Below are 15,658 nucleotides of genomic sequence, written 5' to 3'. Positions count from 1 at the left end.
CACTGTCTATCACTGTCTAGTGTGTCTGTGCTTTGATATTACAGCCTGATACCTAGTATCTCTGTCTTAACCCCAATAATTTAGCCTGAACCCCAGAGCCACTGCCGATGCCTTTAGATTAAATCCAGAATCCCAGTACCACTGTTTTAGCACCAAGACTTTATCTTGAACCCCAAAGTCACTGCATATGCCTTTAGATGAAAGGAATTTGAAACCCATATTTTTTCTTTCATGATTAAGAGAGAACATATCATTTTAAACAACTTTCCATTTTACTTTTTTTTATCAAAATGTCTTTATTTTCTTGTTATCCTTTGTTGAAAAGCAAGACGGTAAGCTCAGGGGCATGTACATGTCTGCAGTACTATATGGCACCAGTTTTGCGAATCCAAAAGTTTTATTTAATGATTCAGATAGAGCATGTTATTTTAAACAACTTTCTAATTTACTTCTATTATCAATTTTTATTTGTTCTCTTGGCATCCTTTGTTGAAAAGCAGGGATGTATGCTTAGGAGTTGACACATTTCTAAAACACCCTATGGTAGCAGTTTTGGAAGAATATTATACATTAGCAAGAGCACTAAATGGCAGCACTCGTTCCTGTCATGTAGTGCTCCAGACATGCAGACCCTACCTACCTAGGTATCTCTTCAACAAAGAATAACAAGAGAATGAAGCAAATTTGATAATAGAATAAATTTGAAACTTTTTTAAAATTGTATTCTCCATCTGAATAATGAAAGAAATATTTTGGGTTTCGTGTCCCTTTTCACTGTCTTAACCCCAAGAATTTAGAATGAACCCCAGAGTCACTGCATTAGTATTAAATCAATTATCAATGCGTTATCAGTAGGGATGGGCGAATGTGCTGAAAATGCAATGCGTTTGGTAGAATGAATAGTCCAGTGGAAATTTGTTTTGGACAATCGAATGTTAATAAGAATGAAAATAAATTAAAATTTAGTAATCAAATGTTATTTCCAGTTTTCGACTGTTACTTTCATTCTCAAATGTCCATTATTATTGCTCGAATATCCAGATTCGAAATATATAATGTAACATTCGATTTAACAAATACTATTCAGAACTTCAATAGTTCATGTGGTATGGAATTTAGTAAATTAATACATAATAGACAAATATATTAATCTAAATTTTTCTAATTCCAATATTGCATAATTTGAATATTACCTTTATTAAAGAGAGCATTAGAAATATTTTTTTTACAAATATATAATTTCAAATATTTAGAATTTGAATATTGCATAATTCAAATTGAAATATTAGAAAAATTAAAATTGAATATTACATTTAAAGAAAGCATTAGAAATACCATTACATTAAACGAATGTTAGAATGTTGTACATTCGAAATTCGAAACAAAAGAATGTGTTAAAATTGGTTACATTTTCTGAATGTTGCAAAATATGCCCATCCCTAGTTATCAGTGTCAGAATTGTGTTTTGATAGCTAGTAACATAAGTTTAACAAGTATATATATATTTCTATCAATCCCTTATTTTGATGAGTTTCTGGTTGCGTTTTTTTTTTTTTTTTTTTACATTAATAAAACCCAGCCAATGAAAATAGCTTGACCTATTTTTTAAAACAAATATAGCAATGTATAATCATATGGTAGTGCTATAATTGTATTACAAAAAATAACTAAAGCAAAAGTAAAACAGTTCCTTAAAAAATAAAATAAACAAGTAATAATTTTAATTCCAGTACATTTTAATTTATTCTCAAAATAAATAAGAAACTACTCCACTACATGCCAGACTGTGGATAGGGCATTTGCCTGGTGGGATAAGGCAGTTGCATGCTGGTTACCTTAGCCCCACCCAGTCCCCAGCATTATTATTTGTTCATGCCTTGTCTCTCACTGACTTCTTGTGTCCACTGTGAATCAGGTCACTGGAGGTCTCATTTGATTGTTCTTTATTTAAATGTGAGATTCAATAGCTCCTGTTTTGTTTTGTTTCTTTTAAAGGGATAGTAAAGTCCAAATTAAACCTTCATGATTCCGATAGGGCATGTAATTTTAAACAACTTTCTAATTTACTTTTATCATCAAATTTGCTTTGTTCTCTTGTTATTCTTAGTTGAAAGCTAAACCTTGGTAGGCTCATATGCTAAATTCTAAGCCCTTGAAGACTGCCTCTTATATGAATGCATTTGACAGTTTTTCACAGCTTGAAGGCGTTAGTTCATGTGTTTCATATAGATAACACAGTGCTCACGCACGTGAAGTTATTTAAGAGTCAGCACTAATTGCATGAAATACAAGTATTTTAAAAGATCTGAAATAAGGAGGCAGTCTGCAGAAGCTTAGATACAAGGTAATTACAGCGGTAAAAAGTATATTTCTACAACAGTGCTGGTTATGCAAAACTGGGGAATGGTAAATAAAGGGATTATCTATATTTTTAAACAATAACATTTTTGTTGTTTACTTTCCCTTTAATTACTTTTCAAAAAATTTTTTTGTGATTTAATGCTACCTAATTTACACAGTGACTGAAGGGTATTATACAATTTAAATGCTTATGTAAATCAAACTAGCACATTATACTTCTCAGAGGTAGGGAAATGACTAAACAGCAATGATATCCAAGTGAGCTTTACAACGCCTTCTGTTTTTGCTTATAACAATCTTTCTAAGGATAGACACTCCTATATTAGTGCAAACTGTTTTAGCAGAAGTTTTCTTTAGAAATAAGTAATCTCATTTATTTTGATTTTGCAGATGTGCTATACAGTGACCTTTATGTCATACTTAAAAATAAAAAACATGTATTTGTGTGTGTGATTTACAAATATACAGTGAAGATGAAAGGGATAGTAAACACCAAAAACATTATTGTTTAAAAAGATAGATGATCGATTTATTTACCATTTACCAGTTTTGCATAACCAACACTGTTATAGTAATATACTCTTTACCTCTGTAATTACCGTGTATCTAAGCTTCTGCAGACTGCCTCTTTATCTCAGATCTTTTGACAGACTTGCATTTCAGACAATTAGTGCTGACTCTTAAATAACTCCATGTGCGTGAGCACAATGTTTTTTTAATATGAAACACATGAACTAACGCCCTCTAGCTGTGAAAAAATGTCAAATGCATTCAGATAACAGGCGGCCTTCATATGAGCCTACCTAGGTTTCCCCTTTAACTAAGAATACCAAGAGAACAAAGCAATTTTGATGATAAAAGTAAATTGGAAAGTTGTTTAAAATTGCATGCCCTATCTGAATCATACAATTTTAATTTGGACTTTACTATCTTTTTAACAAAATACCAAAGAAATTTTAAATGAGGAAAGCTAATGCTTCCACATATTTTCCCATACTGATAGTTTCATATCAGAGGCCACTATGTATAATTGTACTGCACTTTATCTTCATAAATGTAACATCCATTTTTCTATTTTTCAAAAATGAATACAGTTAATTAAAAAGATAAAATATACTTAGTGGTCAAAATAAGCGTTCTTTAAATGGTAGAACTGTAAAACTCTTTAAGCACCTGTGTCAACAGTGAATATAATTGGCTGCAAAATTATATACCCTGGCACAACATGCACGTTTGAATTATGAATGCCAGTTGTACCCTCCAGAGATAGGGTAAATGTGAAGTGTAAAAATAGATTTTACAGTTTTCCAGCCATCAAACAGATAAGAGGACCCTAATTTTGACTACCAAGTCCTTTAAATAAATAAAGGACTTTTTGTCTGCCTGTATTTTCATTAAAATGCTCTTGCTGAGGTAATTTACAAAACCCTACTAAAAATAATATTATCGATAAGGTATAATTCCTCACCTGTTTTGTTCTGTAAATTTGTTGTATAAATTGCTGCTTCATGGACAGAAATAACAGATAGACAGAAGCTGAAAAATCAAATCATTAGATACCCACACAACTGATAGTGTTTCTTTGAACATAGACAGTTTGCTCTTAGGCCTAACTAAAAAAATCAGAGTACTTAGAAAAAACCCTTACAAATATTTCTCATAATGACAGTCTTACCATGCTACTTTCCTGCAGGCTGTGAAATGAATGTGCATAAACGGTGTGTTCAGAGTGTGCCCAGTCTTTGCGGTATGGATCATACTGAGCGTCGGGGTAGGATGCACATCAGGGTGGAAGCAATACATGATGAAGAGTTCCAGGTCACAGGTAAGTGCAGCAAAACTCATCATTTCTTAAACCAGAACCGTAATTTTTATTGAATTTTTTTCACTGGATTATTAACTTCTCTTGATAAATTCTATTGGTTTCTGCTGGTGATAATATAAATCGATACAAAAAAACAAAGCACCATTGGTGCAGCAGGTGCAGTGGCAACAGGGCCCAGTGCTGGGGGGGTACAGCAGCCATATAGATGTGTGTAGAATCTATCTATCTATCATTATCTATCATTATCTATTCTCAAAAATCACCATACAGAGCAGCATGTATATTATTACTATTGTTTACCACTGAGTTACCTTTGGGGAACCCAAAAACATTTTGCAGCAGGGCCCTCTGTTGAGCAGGTATGCTGCTGTATCGCTAGATGATTTGTTGTACAGAAGTCACCATTGTTTATCTTAAAAAACGTTACGTTCAAACAAGATTTTTAATGCATTTTATGCCCTTACAGCGTATTTCAAACAGCAACATGTTGGCACTTTAATTTACAGGTATCACTAAAAAATAATGATTTGTTTGTATATGTCACATAAATGGAGCTGCATTAAAAAAAAAAAAACTCATGTAGGTTTATTCATATGCCTCATTTATGCAATCAAATTGAGACAGAGCTAAAAGTCTTTTTTTTCCCCCTTAGTGTTATCTGCGCTAAAAGTAAGCTTTTTACGTGCATCGGGTTGTGCTCATATTACAAGTTGAAAGTAAACGAGAGTCAAAAGCACATACCCGAGCACATATTGTCAAGAGCGTTAACCCGACGTGAATATATGAATATTTCACATTCCAATGTTCTTCACATAGAATATCTTCCATTTATTCATAAAAAACATATTTCTACATATATATCCAAATGGTATTTTGTTTGGTACCATATATCTATACTATATATATATATATATATATATATATATGCATGATTATATATAGTTATAGATATATACAGATATTTATATGAATATCTGTTTAAAATTACATAGAACCTATTCTGCTATGTGAAGAACACTTTAACGTAAAATATTTATAGTAAATACACAGTTAAACTTTTTATTACATATGAAAATGGCATAAATATATTTTTTTTCATGTTTTCATCTACTTAACTGCAAAGGGCTCTGTCACTGTGTATATATTTATACATATGTTTATATGTGTATACTGCAGATATGTCTAAATAAATAAATATATATACATATAAATACATATGTACACACACATACATATATATACGTATATATATATATATATATATATATATATATATATATATATATATATATATATATATATATATATATACTTAGATATCCATCTTTAGACATGTATATGTATCTATGTCTACATTAAAGCGCTTTGCCTGCCTTTTTCTTTCTAACACCTGAGACCTCATATCTTTGAGCCCTTATAACTTTTTTCTGCAATATTTTTTTTTTAAAGAATTTTTATTAGATGGTCTTTGTATGACTGTAAGTGCACTTTGTAACATATTTTTGATGTGTTTTGTGAAACTTTTTTGTCTCGAAAAACAGTTAACCAGAGCTCTGAGCTCTGAGGTCAAGCTAACCTGACACGTGTTAACTTTAATTGTGTTCAATCGATCATGTTTACTTTCGACTTGTAATACGAGAGAATAACCTGACACTTGTGATAAACCCCTTTTCGTGCATAACTGTTAGTGCTCCAATCGTAATCTAGTCCTAAATATTTTAACATATGCCTCGGTTGCTGTTCATATTTTTAAAGAGTACATGGAAATGAATTGATTTCTGTCCATAAGACTCTCACACTGTAAAGAAGCGTATCCACGCACCAGTTCAGAAATGCTGTCAGCACCTTCAATTCAATGCAGCATTAATGTTCAAGCCATCTGTGACATAAGAACTGTTTATTAAATGTGTATAAGACTTTTAATCCGTCTGTGCTCACTGTACCATTTCATATGTGCAGTACATTTTTGTTCACATACTGCCCCTTCTCTATTTTCTTGTACCCACTTCCAGATATTACTTAAAGGGACATTAAGATGTAATTCATTTTATAAGTATAGTATTGGGGTTACTCTCTACCTTCCTCTAGTCATGGGTGCCGCCATTTTAAAATTCACTGCATACCACTGCTGATGTATTTGCACATGTGCAGCACCTCTCAGCACCTTCACATACCTGCAGTGAAACCTAGGATCCAAAATGGTGGCACCTATAAATAATCAACCTGCTACACCAAATAATTCTTCTGGCTTTTTGAGATTTTATATCAGCTTGCATTTTATCCAATGAATATATTATTATTATTATTATTATTATTATTATTATTGTTATTATTATTGTTATTATTATTATTATTATTATTATTATTGTTATTATTATTATTATTGTTATTATTATTATTATTATTGTTATTATTATTATTATTATTATTGTTATTATTATTGTTATTATTATTATTATTATTATTGTCATATATTAGCAATAATAAGCATTATTATATTTGTATTATTTTTGTTATATTTTCTCCCTAATATTATTGTCAGAAAATGTCATATGTGGATACCCATCCTGGTCACATAATTACATTGTCAAATGTTACTTTCTGTGGATTAGGGACCACAACTATAAAGTTTCTGTTTGCCTACTAAGGGCTAGATTACGGGTGGAGCGGTAGTTTGTGCTCCCGCGCACACGTTAATTCCGCTAGAAGTAAGCTTTTTACAAGTCAAAAGTAAAAAATATTTTCACACAAGTGCTAGCCCAACGCACAAATTTGGAATATCGCAACCTCGTTAACCTATTCCCCCATAGACTTCAATGGAGCCCAAAAAGTGGAAAAATAAACAACACCCAAAAAGTCGCACAAGCCCAATAGTATTTTCTCAAGTGTGCTTACTTGACTTGAAATATATATATTTCACATTTAAATGTTCTTCACATAGCAGAATATGTTTTATTTATTCTTAAATATATATATATATATATATATATACATATATATACATATATATATATATATATATATATATATATATATATATATATATATATATATATATATATATATATATATAGTGTTTTTTTGGTAAAATATATACATACATATATATATATATATATATAATTATATATAGGTATAGTTATATACAGAAATATATAGGAATATCTATTTTAAAATACATAGATCATATTCCCCTATGTGAAGAACATTGGGATGTGAAATATTTACAGTAAATACATGGTTAAACACTTTATTAAATATGAATATTGCATAAATATGTTTTTCATGTTTTCAGCTACTTGACTTGAAAGGGCTCCAATGCACTTATATAAATGTCTATATGTGTATACATATGTATGTAAGTGTTTTTATATATATATATATATATATATATATATATATATATATATATATATATATATATATGTATATATATATATATATATATATATATATATATATATATATACACAAACATACATATACAAATTAAGAAATGCATATGTATGTTTTTCTGTTAAAGCCCTTTGCAGACCTTTTTTTATTTAACGCCTGAGACCTTATATCGTTGAGTCCTAATAACTTTTTTATGTATTTTTTTAATAATTTTTATTAGATAGTATTATAATGAGTGTAACTGTACTTTAAAAAAATATTTTTGATGTGTTTTGTGACACTTTTTTGTTTCGCGAAAAACACAACCAGTGCCCTAAGGTTGTGATATCCCCAGACACATTAACTTAAATTGCGCTCGAACGATCGTGTTTACTTTCAACTTGTAACACGAGTGCTACATCCGATGCACGCAAACAGCCGTGATAAACCTGATATCGATCATTCGTAAATGTTAGAGCGCCACTCTAATCTGGCCCTAAGTGCACCCACACTTATGTCATTTTTCAGAGGACAGATAATGCTATCTTTTGAGATAAAATATTTATATATGAACTATAATTTAATTTGAACAAAATCTAAGTAAGTGTGAAACATTAAGAAATGTTATGTTTTCCAAGCAAGCACACAGATTTTTTTTATTGTGAATATTATAATCGTAATAGGTTTTACTGCAATAAAACACCCATATTTGTGTTGAGTGATGTCCCATGAGTACAATACCCCCATTTGTACAGGTTTTCTGGGATTTCGGGTGGTTACAGACCCAAATAAACGGACTGCCCATTTACATGGAAATTTGACAGATTGATTTTCTGGGCCTATGTTGCATTTGAGACAGTATAGCAGCTCAGAAATTAAAATTACCCCCATCATTGCATACCATTTGTAAAAGTAGACAACCCAGGTAATTCCAAAAGGGGTCTTTTTATTTTATAAAAATATATACTAAAAGAGAAGCACTGTACCAAAATGATCAATAGCTCAGTAGTTTGTTCTATGGTGAGTAACACCCTAGGATCAGTCCAATTATGCTTTTCACAGAGGAGAACTTTCCTTTTTTTGTAGCCACTTAGTCACAAAACCTGGGCAAATTTAGTTGTCATTTTTTTGTGTGTGTGTGTGTTTTTCGCTGTTTATATAATAATCCTTATATGTTTTACTGCTACAAAACATCCATATTTGTATTCAACAATGTCCCATGAGTACAACAATACTCCCCATTTACAGGTTTTATAGGGTTTTGGGAAGTTACAGGGCTAAATATGGCAAATTTCACACATTAATTTTCGGATCCTACGCTACCTTTGAGACAGTATGGCAGCCTAGGAAAAAAAATTACCCCCATCATGTCATAACATTTGCTAAGGTAGATAACCCAGGGTATTCTAGGTAGGGTATTGTGTGTTGTTTTGTGCACCTAGTTTATCATGACCTTAGAGTAGCTGGGCTTAACCTAAAAAGGAACATGCCAAGCTGGGACAAATAGTAATCAGGACAAGCTTAGGTCAGGAATACAGAATAATAAAATAAATAAATAACACATACAGAGTCTTTTGAATCAATAGTTTCTCTGTATGGTAGATTCTAAAACAATCTGTGATACATAGTCCAGGTAGAGATTGGTAGGATGGGCAATTGTAGCTAAAATCAGTCCTAACTCCATTTTTTAAACAGACTCTGCTCTTTTTTCTGGGGGGTGGACTCTTTGCAAGCTTTGGAGGGAATCCTAGAAGGAAAGTACTATTCGCAAAGTCTCTGGACATTCTCTGATTCAAATGTGGGAGGATTAGAGGTCTGGTTAAACAAAATATCTGATCGTTAGTACGAATTCCATGAAAGTGTATTGCTTTTTCTGTATTGTCTGCTTTTTGTACAGCACATATGAATCATAGGCTGCTATATGTGTTAAGTATATGGCTAATTTTGTGTACCAGGCTTTGGTCTTGTCCTGAACCAGATATGGTTGTATGCACTGATCAGCTAAATCTACTTCCCCCCATATATTTGCTCTACTCAACAATGTAGTTTTGTTTTATGGATTTGGTAATTATTTCCACTGACAGACACTGGCACTGTACTTTCATCATGCATTGTGGACAGACTTTATCTTTTTTTTTTCAGTGTACTGAAGGGCCAGCATTTCATCATGGCATAAAGCTGATGCTTTCCCTTTACATTGTTTTGGGGAAACCTGTGTGATTTTTGTGCACTGAGCCACAGGCTAGATTTTCAAAATAAAATACATTTTTAAACAAAACTATGCTGGTATAGTAGTTTTTCAGCCATAGATAGTAGTATTTGTTCAGCAAGGGTGGGCGGATATCCCACATAATCTTGCCATTTGTGCCAATAGAATCTGGGCAACTAGGTGGCTCTAGGTAGATATCTTTCCCTTCATACATGTAAAATGCCCAGGTATAACCTGTAGTGCATTCACACAATTTATAACACAGGTGAATGCTTAGATGCAATATATTGCTTAAAAAGAAATCTTCCCTTAAATGTCATCATGGATTCATCTACACAGATGTTCTGGTCAGGGGTGCAATATTCAGAAAACTTTTCAGAGAGGTGTTTTATCAGGGGCTGTATCTTGTATAGACAAAATGTGATATAAAAAGTGAAAGTGCCTAAAAGTTATGCGTGCAAAAGATATGTCTTCTAAAAATCTTTCAACAAAGGAAAATGAGAGAATCTAAAAATATGAGTGATATAATTTGGTAACAATATCCACCAAAAAATATCAAGGAAAACTGACAATAGATTCACAATAATGTGAAAAAATGTGAACAAAATATAAAACGTAATAAACATTGCCAGTCTATTGAGATATGCTCTGATGTCCTTCAACAAAAGAGCAAAAATTCTCAGATTCTGGAACGGGCAATGCAGAGAATATGCATTCAAATAATAATATGCTAATAACCAGCAATATAAATGATAATCAAACAACACTAAAATATATAATAAAGTGCAAATGACTAGACTTCCGGTGGGTGGGCTTCCTGGAAGGCAGCAGACTAGCAGAGCTCCGCACAGACTTTGCTTAAAAGTGCCTAAAAGAGCTTATAAAACGGCTTGGAATACTTTATTTTGCCCTCACACTGCTTCTCATCAGTCTTGCTGCCGACCGGGAGCCCACTGAAAAATCCTTGGCAGACATTGCTGCCCGGAGTGGAGGGGACTCTCAACGGAGTATCCTTCTGCCCTTTTCAGGCGAGCCACACACCGCTCCACCACCGAAGCCGGCTACCAGTGCCATCGAACCCTTGGGACACAGTTTGCAGCAGCGGGACACTAGACCGTGTCGAAAACGGCACTGGAGGACTACCGCAACGGTCATTCCTCAGCTGAGAAAGACTCCTCTCACACATGTGAGCCGCCATTTTGACACCTCGTGGCCCGCTCCTCCTCGGAACTACAGAGGTGCTGAATGCTCGACACAACGCTGGGACTCAGGCAGGCACCAGGATTGACCCCCGGAATAACACACACCACTCAGCAACTTACCCGGGCCGAATTGGTGAGGAGCTACAGACACCGGAGAACCTCTGATACAGAGGCCGCCATTGGGCGCGAATCTACAGCTCCACAGGCTGGCGGGAGCCAGAACCCACACTGGGTAAAGTACGACATTGCATGCACACATCACAGTCCACATCTTTGCTCCTGGGGACTCTTGCATACCGCTGCTTTGTATAGGGGACTGGGGAAAACGGCCTTATAGCCACAAACACTGGGCCTAACATCACATGAGAGAGGCTGGAACCAAGATAACGGCTACCTGCTGCCAGTGTATACATAATTTTCCCCAAAGGCAGCCAATAAAATCAGAAAGCTGGGACTTTGCAAGGCTCTGCATATAGAAACTAACTCTGGGGTATATCACTCAGCTCATTCGATCATCCACCTACACCCCTGGCAGGGACACTGTGCAATTTCCACTACAAGACATACTTATAGCACCTCTGATAGCAGATGTTAACCCTGTCAGCACATGAATGGGCCTTAGAGCTGGCGATACTGGATACTCAGCATACCATCAGGGGCATTATTAGAGTTGGGAACCCTGACCCCGGCAAGATCTTCACATAAGTTAGAACCACTAAGTTATAGCAAACTGTAAGACTGTGTTATCATACCTAACCAAATACAGAACTCTCACACTCCTGAAAGAGCACATGAAGGACGCTATGCTGACAGTCTTGGGTTACCCCCCTTGTACTCTGCTGGGGGCTGAGTGGTAGAATCTATGGAACTCTCACTGTATTGTATTACTGTATTGTATATTTGTATTAACCCATTTTCTCCCACTAACATTTGGTTTCCCTCAGTGATAGGGATAGGGATATTGCTAGTACTGGTTAAGTCATTCATATACGCTGTGCCACACTTTGGTTGAAAAGGATCTTTCTAGTTTGCTGTTAGAATAACATCCATATATGCTAGCCATTTTCTCACTTGTAAAGGTATATGGAGAAATATTTGACGAATACCACCATGGCAAGTCGCAGCAAAACTAGCTCTGGCAGAAATAAACCTGGAGCTGACTCCTCAAACGCGGGAGCTAACACTGATAGCTGCCTAGATAATGTTTCACTTGACGCACACCCCATTGTTAAACAGATATCTTTACTATTTATGCCTAAAATTGATAATTTGCAGAGGGGGGTTGATACCCTCTCAGATGATGTTAAACAGTTCTCCACACGTGTAGCAGAAGCTGAGAATAGAATCTCTGATTTGGAAGATTCTAATGTATCTAACTCAAATAAAATTGAAGCCTTAGAGAGACAAGCCGTCACATTGCAATTAAAATTAGATGACCTAGAAAATAGGTCGAGACGCAATAATGTGCGCCTCTTAGGTCTCCCCGAATCAGTAAAACCAGCAGATATCATCCACTTTGTTGAAAATACACTCCCCACGTTACTGAAGATACCTACACAAGACCTCGAGGGTGGGGTGGAACGTGCTCATAGGGTAGGCCCGGAAAGGACTGGCCTAGACAACTTGCCCCAACCCCGGCCAATTATGATCAAGTTTCTACATTTCCAGACCAAAACAGCATTACTAAGAGCTTACAGAAAAATGGACAATGTGATGTATGAAAATGCACGCTTGCTCCTGTTTCAAGATTTCTCGGCGGATCTTATGAAACGCCGGAGGGAATTTTCACCAATTTGCTCACAACTTCATAGGGAGGGTAGACAAGCCTTCTTACTGTACCCAGCTAGGCTTAAAATTATGACCCCCAGAGGCCCAAAATTCTTTGACAATCCAACTGCGGCTCAAAATTTCTTAGAAGGTGGGGGGGCCCCCCCCACACAGCCCACGCCAGAATCATCTAAGAGGGGAGGAGGGTTGAAACTGCAGTAAATAGGAATTCACCCTAGGTTTTCAATCAAGTAGTCTGTTCTGATGGCTACTGAAATAACTGACAATGGGTCCGCAGCTACACGCGGACTTAGAACTTTGAAGTTCAGTTTAAGTTCAGGTTTGAGTTTTATAATGTTATATGTTAACATAGGTTACTTTCTAGGTCCAGGGCACTTAGAACACGTAAGCAAAGGAGTAGGATCAGTTGCGTGGGAAAAGGGGAGGGGTGTAAACTCTTGTAATCCATCGCTCCTAATTCCATCCCAAGCACAGGTTATGTTAGAAGGTACAATGTTGATGAGAGATTTAATATGCTCGCTTGATTATTGGAATGTAACAACCCTTCTGTTAAATGTTTCATGGTTTTTGAACACATATGTATATATGCAGTATTCTCAGATCATAACTCATACAGACATAGTCAGAATGATGGAACCTATTACATCCTGTATGAAAGTTATTACTATTCTTCCACTACTTTTCCACATGCTTGTTGAACAGTCCACGACTCATTTCAGGGTAATAACTCTTTTATGTTTTTTCAGGGTAAAGCTACTGTTATTTAGGGACACTAATAGAGGCCTGGCGGTGGTTCATAGTGGTGGAAGACTGAACCGGGAGTCTGATCACTACGGTGAGGAATTTAAATTTTTTTTTTTTTTTTTCTTTCTTCTTCTTCTTCTCTCCTTCTCTTCTCCCCACCCTCGCACTTGGGACACTATTCACATACTCATATACGGATACAAAAACAAGATACAGGATCCACTTAAGTATTAAAATTTAACGTCTATTCTTGGAATATTGGGGGCATCCACTCCCCAATAAAAAGAAAAACAATACTCACACTACTTAGGAAAAAGAAAGCAGAGATCGCATTTCTTCAAGAGACGCATCTTTTAGATGCGGAACATGAGAAGTTGAGATCTGACTGGGTAGGGAGGGTTGAATACGCCTCATTTAACTCTGCCAGCAGGGGGGTTGCAATACTTCTAGGCAAAAGACTTGAACATGAAGTTAAGGAAGTGCTTAAAGACCCAGAAGGCAGATATATCATTGTACAAATATGTGCTGCAGAACAAACATATACACTTTGTAACATTTATGCCCCGAACATAAAAGATAGGGGGTTCTGGAATAATATTGTAACAATCCTCTCCCCCTACCTGGGTACACATATTATACTAGGGGGTGATTTTAACCTCACCCCTAATCCTCACTGTGACAGGTTAAGAGGGACACATAGCGGAGAGCCCAGAAGGGTGGCTAAAATCTCAGAAAAATTTGAAAAGGACACTTTTGCTCTACTGGGGAGCTCCCTGGGTGTGGTGGACATATGGAGGCAACTGAACCCTGATGGGAAAGATTATACCTGTGCGTCACGTACCTCACCCTCTATGTCCCGCATAGATATGTTTCTGATCTCAGACTCTCTCATTACACGTACCATAGACACCAAAATAGGGGAAGTGGCGGTTTCAGACCATGCACCGATTGCGCTTTTCATAGATAAGAACCCGTCGGTTTGCAATAGACGAACTCTCAAATTCCCAAAATATTTGCTCTATTCTCAGGAATTTCAGAGCCACCTAACTCACTGTTGGGATGACTACCGGGTAAACAATGCACAGCATATGAACACCCCAGAATTATTCTGGGCAACTGCGAAAGTTGTCTTGTCGGGCAACATTGTTGCTTACCTGGCACGTAGGAAAAAGCAATTCACCGAGAAACTAGGGAAGCTGAGAGATCGCCTAGCGGAGAATTACCGCACTTACTGTGCGACTCCCTCTGGCCTCAATTACCGGAATTATATTGACACTAAAAAGGAATATGATGCCTTACTGGCCAATCAGGCCTCACAAGCCCTTCTGCGAACCAGGGGCAAATATTATAGATTCGGGGATAAGTCAGGGAAACTTATGGCGGCGTTAGTGAATATGAGCACATCCTCCAAACATATCACAGCCCTGAAAAGACAGGGAAAACTAGTGAAGGATGCTGATGCAATAGCCGAAGCATTCGCGTCTTATTATACCACTCTTTATACCAGTGAAGGTGCCTCAGACACCGAACTACAAGATAAATTCTGGGACAATATCAACCTCCCACAGATCTCAGACTCTCAATTGGAGAAACTAAATGCCCCCATAGGGGAAGAAGAGATCCAGAGAACGATCATGTCCATGGCCCTGGGCAAAGCCTCAGGCCCGGATGGACTGCCGATAGAGTTCTATCGGCTTTTAAAAGATCAGGTCTCTACGACGCTGGCGAGTCTATATACTACCTACTTCGAAGGGGAAAAGACACCGGTGCCAGAATTCTCAGCGGCATATATCACTCTCATACCCAAGCCAGGGAAGGACAGTGTTTTGCCGGAGTCCTACCGGCCTATCTCTTTACTGCACTCCGACTACAAGATACTAACTAAACTTCTGGCTGAGAGACTTAAATTTATATTACCTGATATCATTCACATGGATCAAACAGGATTCATGTACGCAAGATCGTCAGTGGTCAATGTCCGCAGGGTTCTACAAGTTATCCAACACTTTTGGCCCAAAAGGAAGGGCGATGTAGTGAGAGATGACGAGGAGGCCTTCCTGCTGTCACTTGATGCAGAGAAGGCCTTCGATAGAGTGGAGTGGGACCACCTCCTCTACACCTTGGCTAAGGCTCGCTTCTCCGGCCCATTTCTGA

The 15,658-nt window shown here is 36.1% G+C and overlaps 1 protein-coding gene across 1 annotated transcript in view; it reads left to right on the top strand.

Moving 5' to 3' along the window:
• PRKCG (protein kinase C gamma) overlaps positions 1 to 15,658 on the top strand; it is a 711,210-nt gene that overhangs the window by 430,301 nt on the left and 265,251 nt on the right. The window contains exon 5 of the mRNA XM_053690662.1: positions 4,055 to 4,186. Coding sequence (XP_053546637.1) covers positions 4,055 to 4,186 — 132 coding nt within the window. The remainder of the gene's footprint in view (positions 1 to 4,054; positions 4,187 to 15,658) is intronic.

Source organism: Bombina bombina, chromosome 8, assembly GCF_027579735.1.
Source record: "Bombina bombina isolate aBomBom1 chromosome 8, aBomBom1.pri, whole genome shotgun sequence".
Classification (NCBI taxonomy): Eukaryota; Metazoa; Chordata; class Amphibia; order Anura; family Bombinatoridae; genus Bombina; species Bombina bombina.
This window is presented reverse-complemented; position numbering and strand designations above follow the sequence as displayed.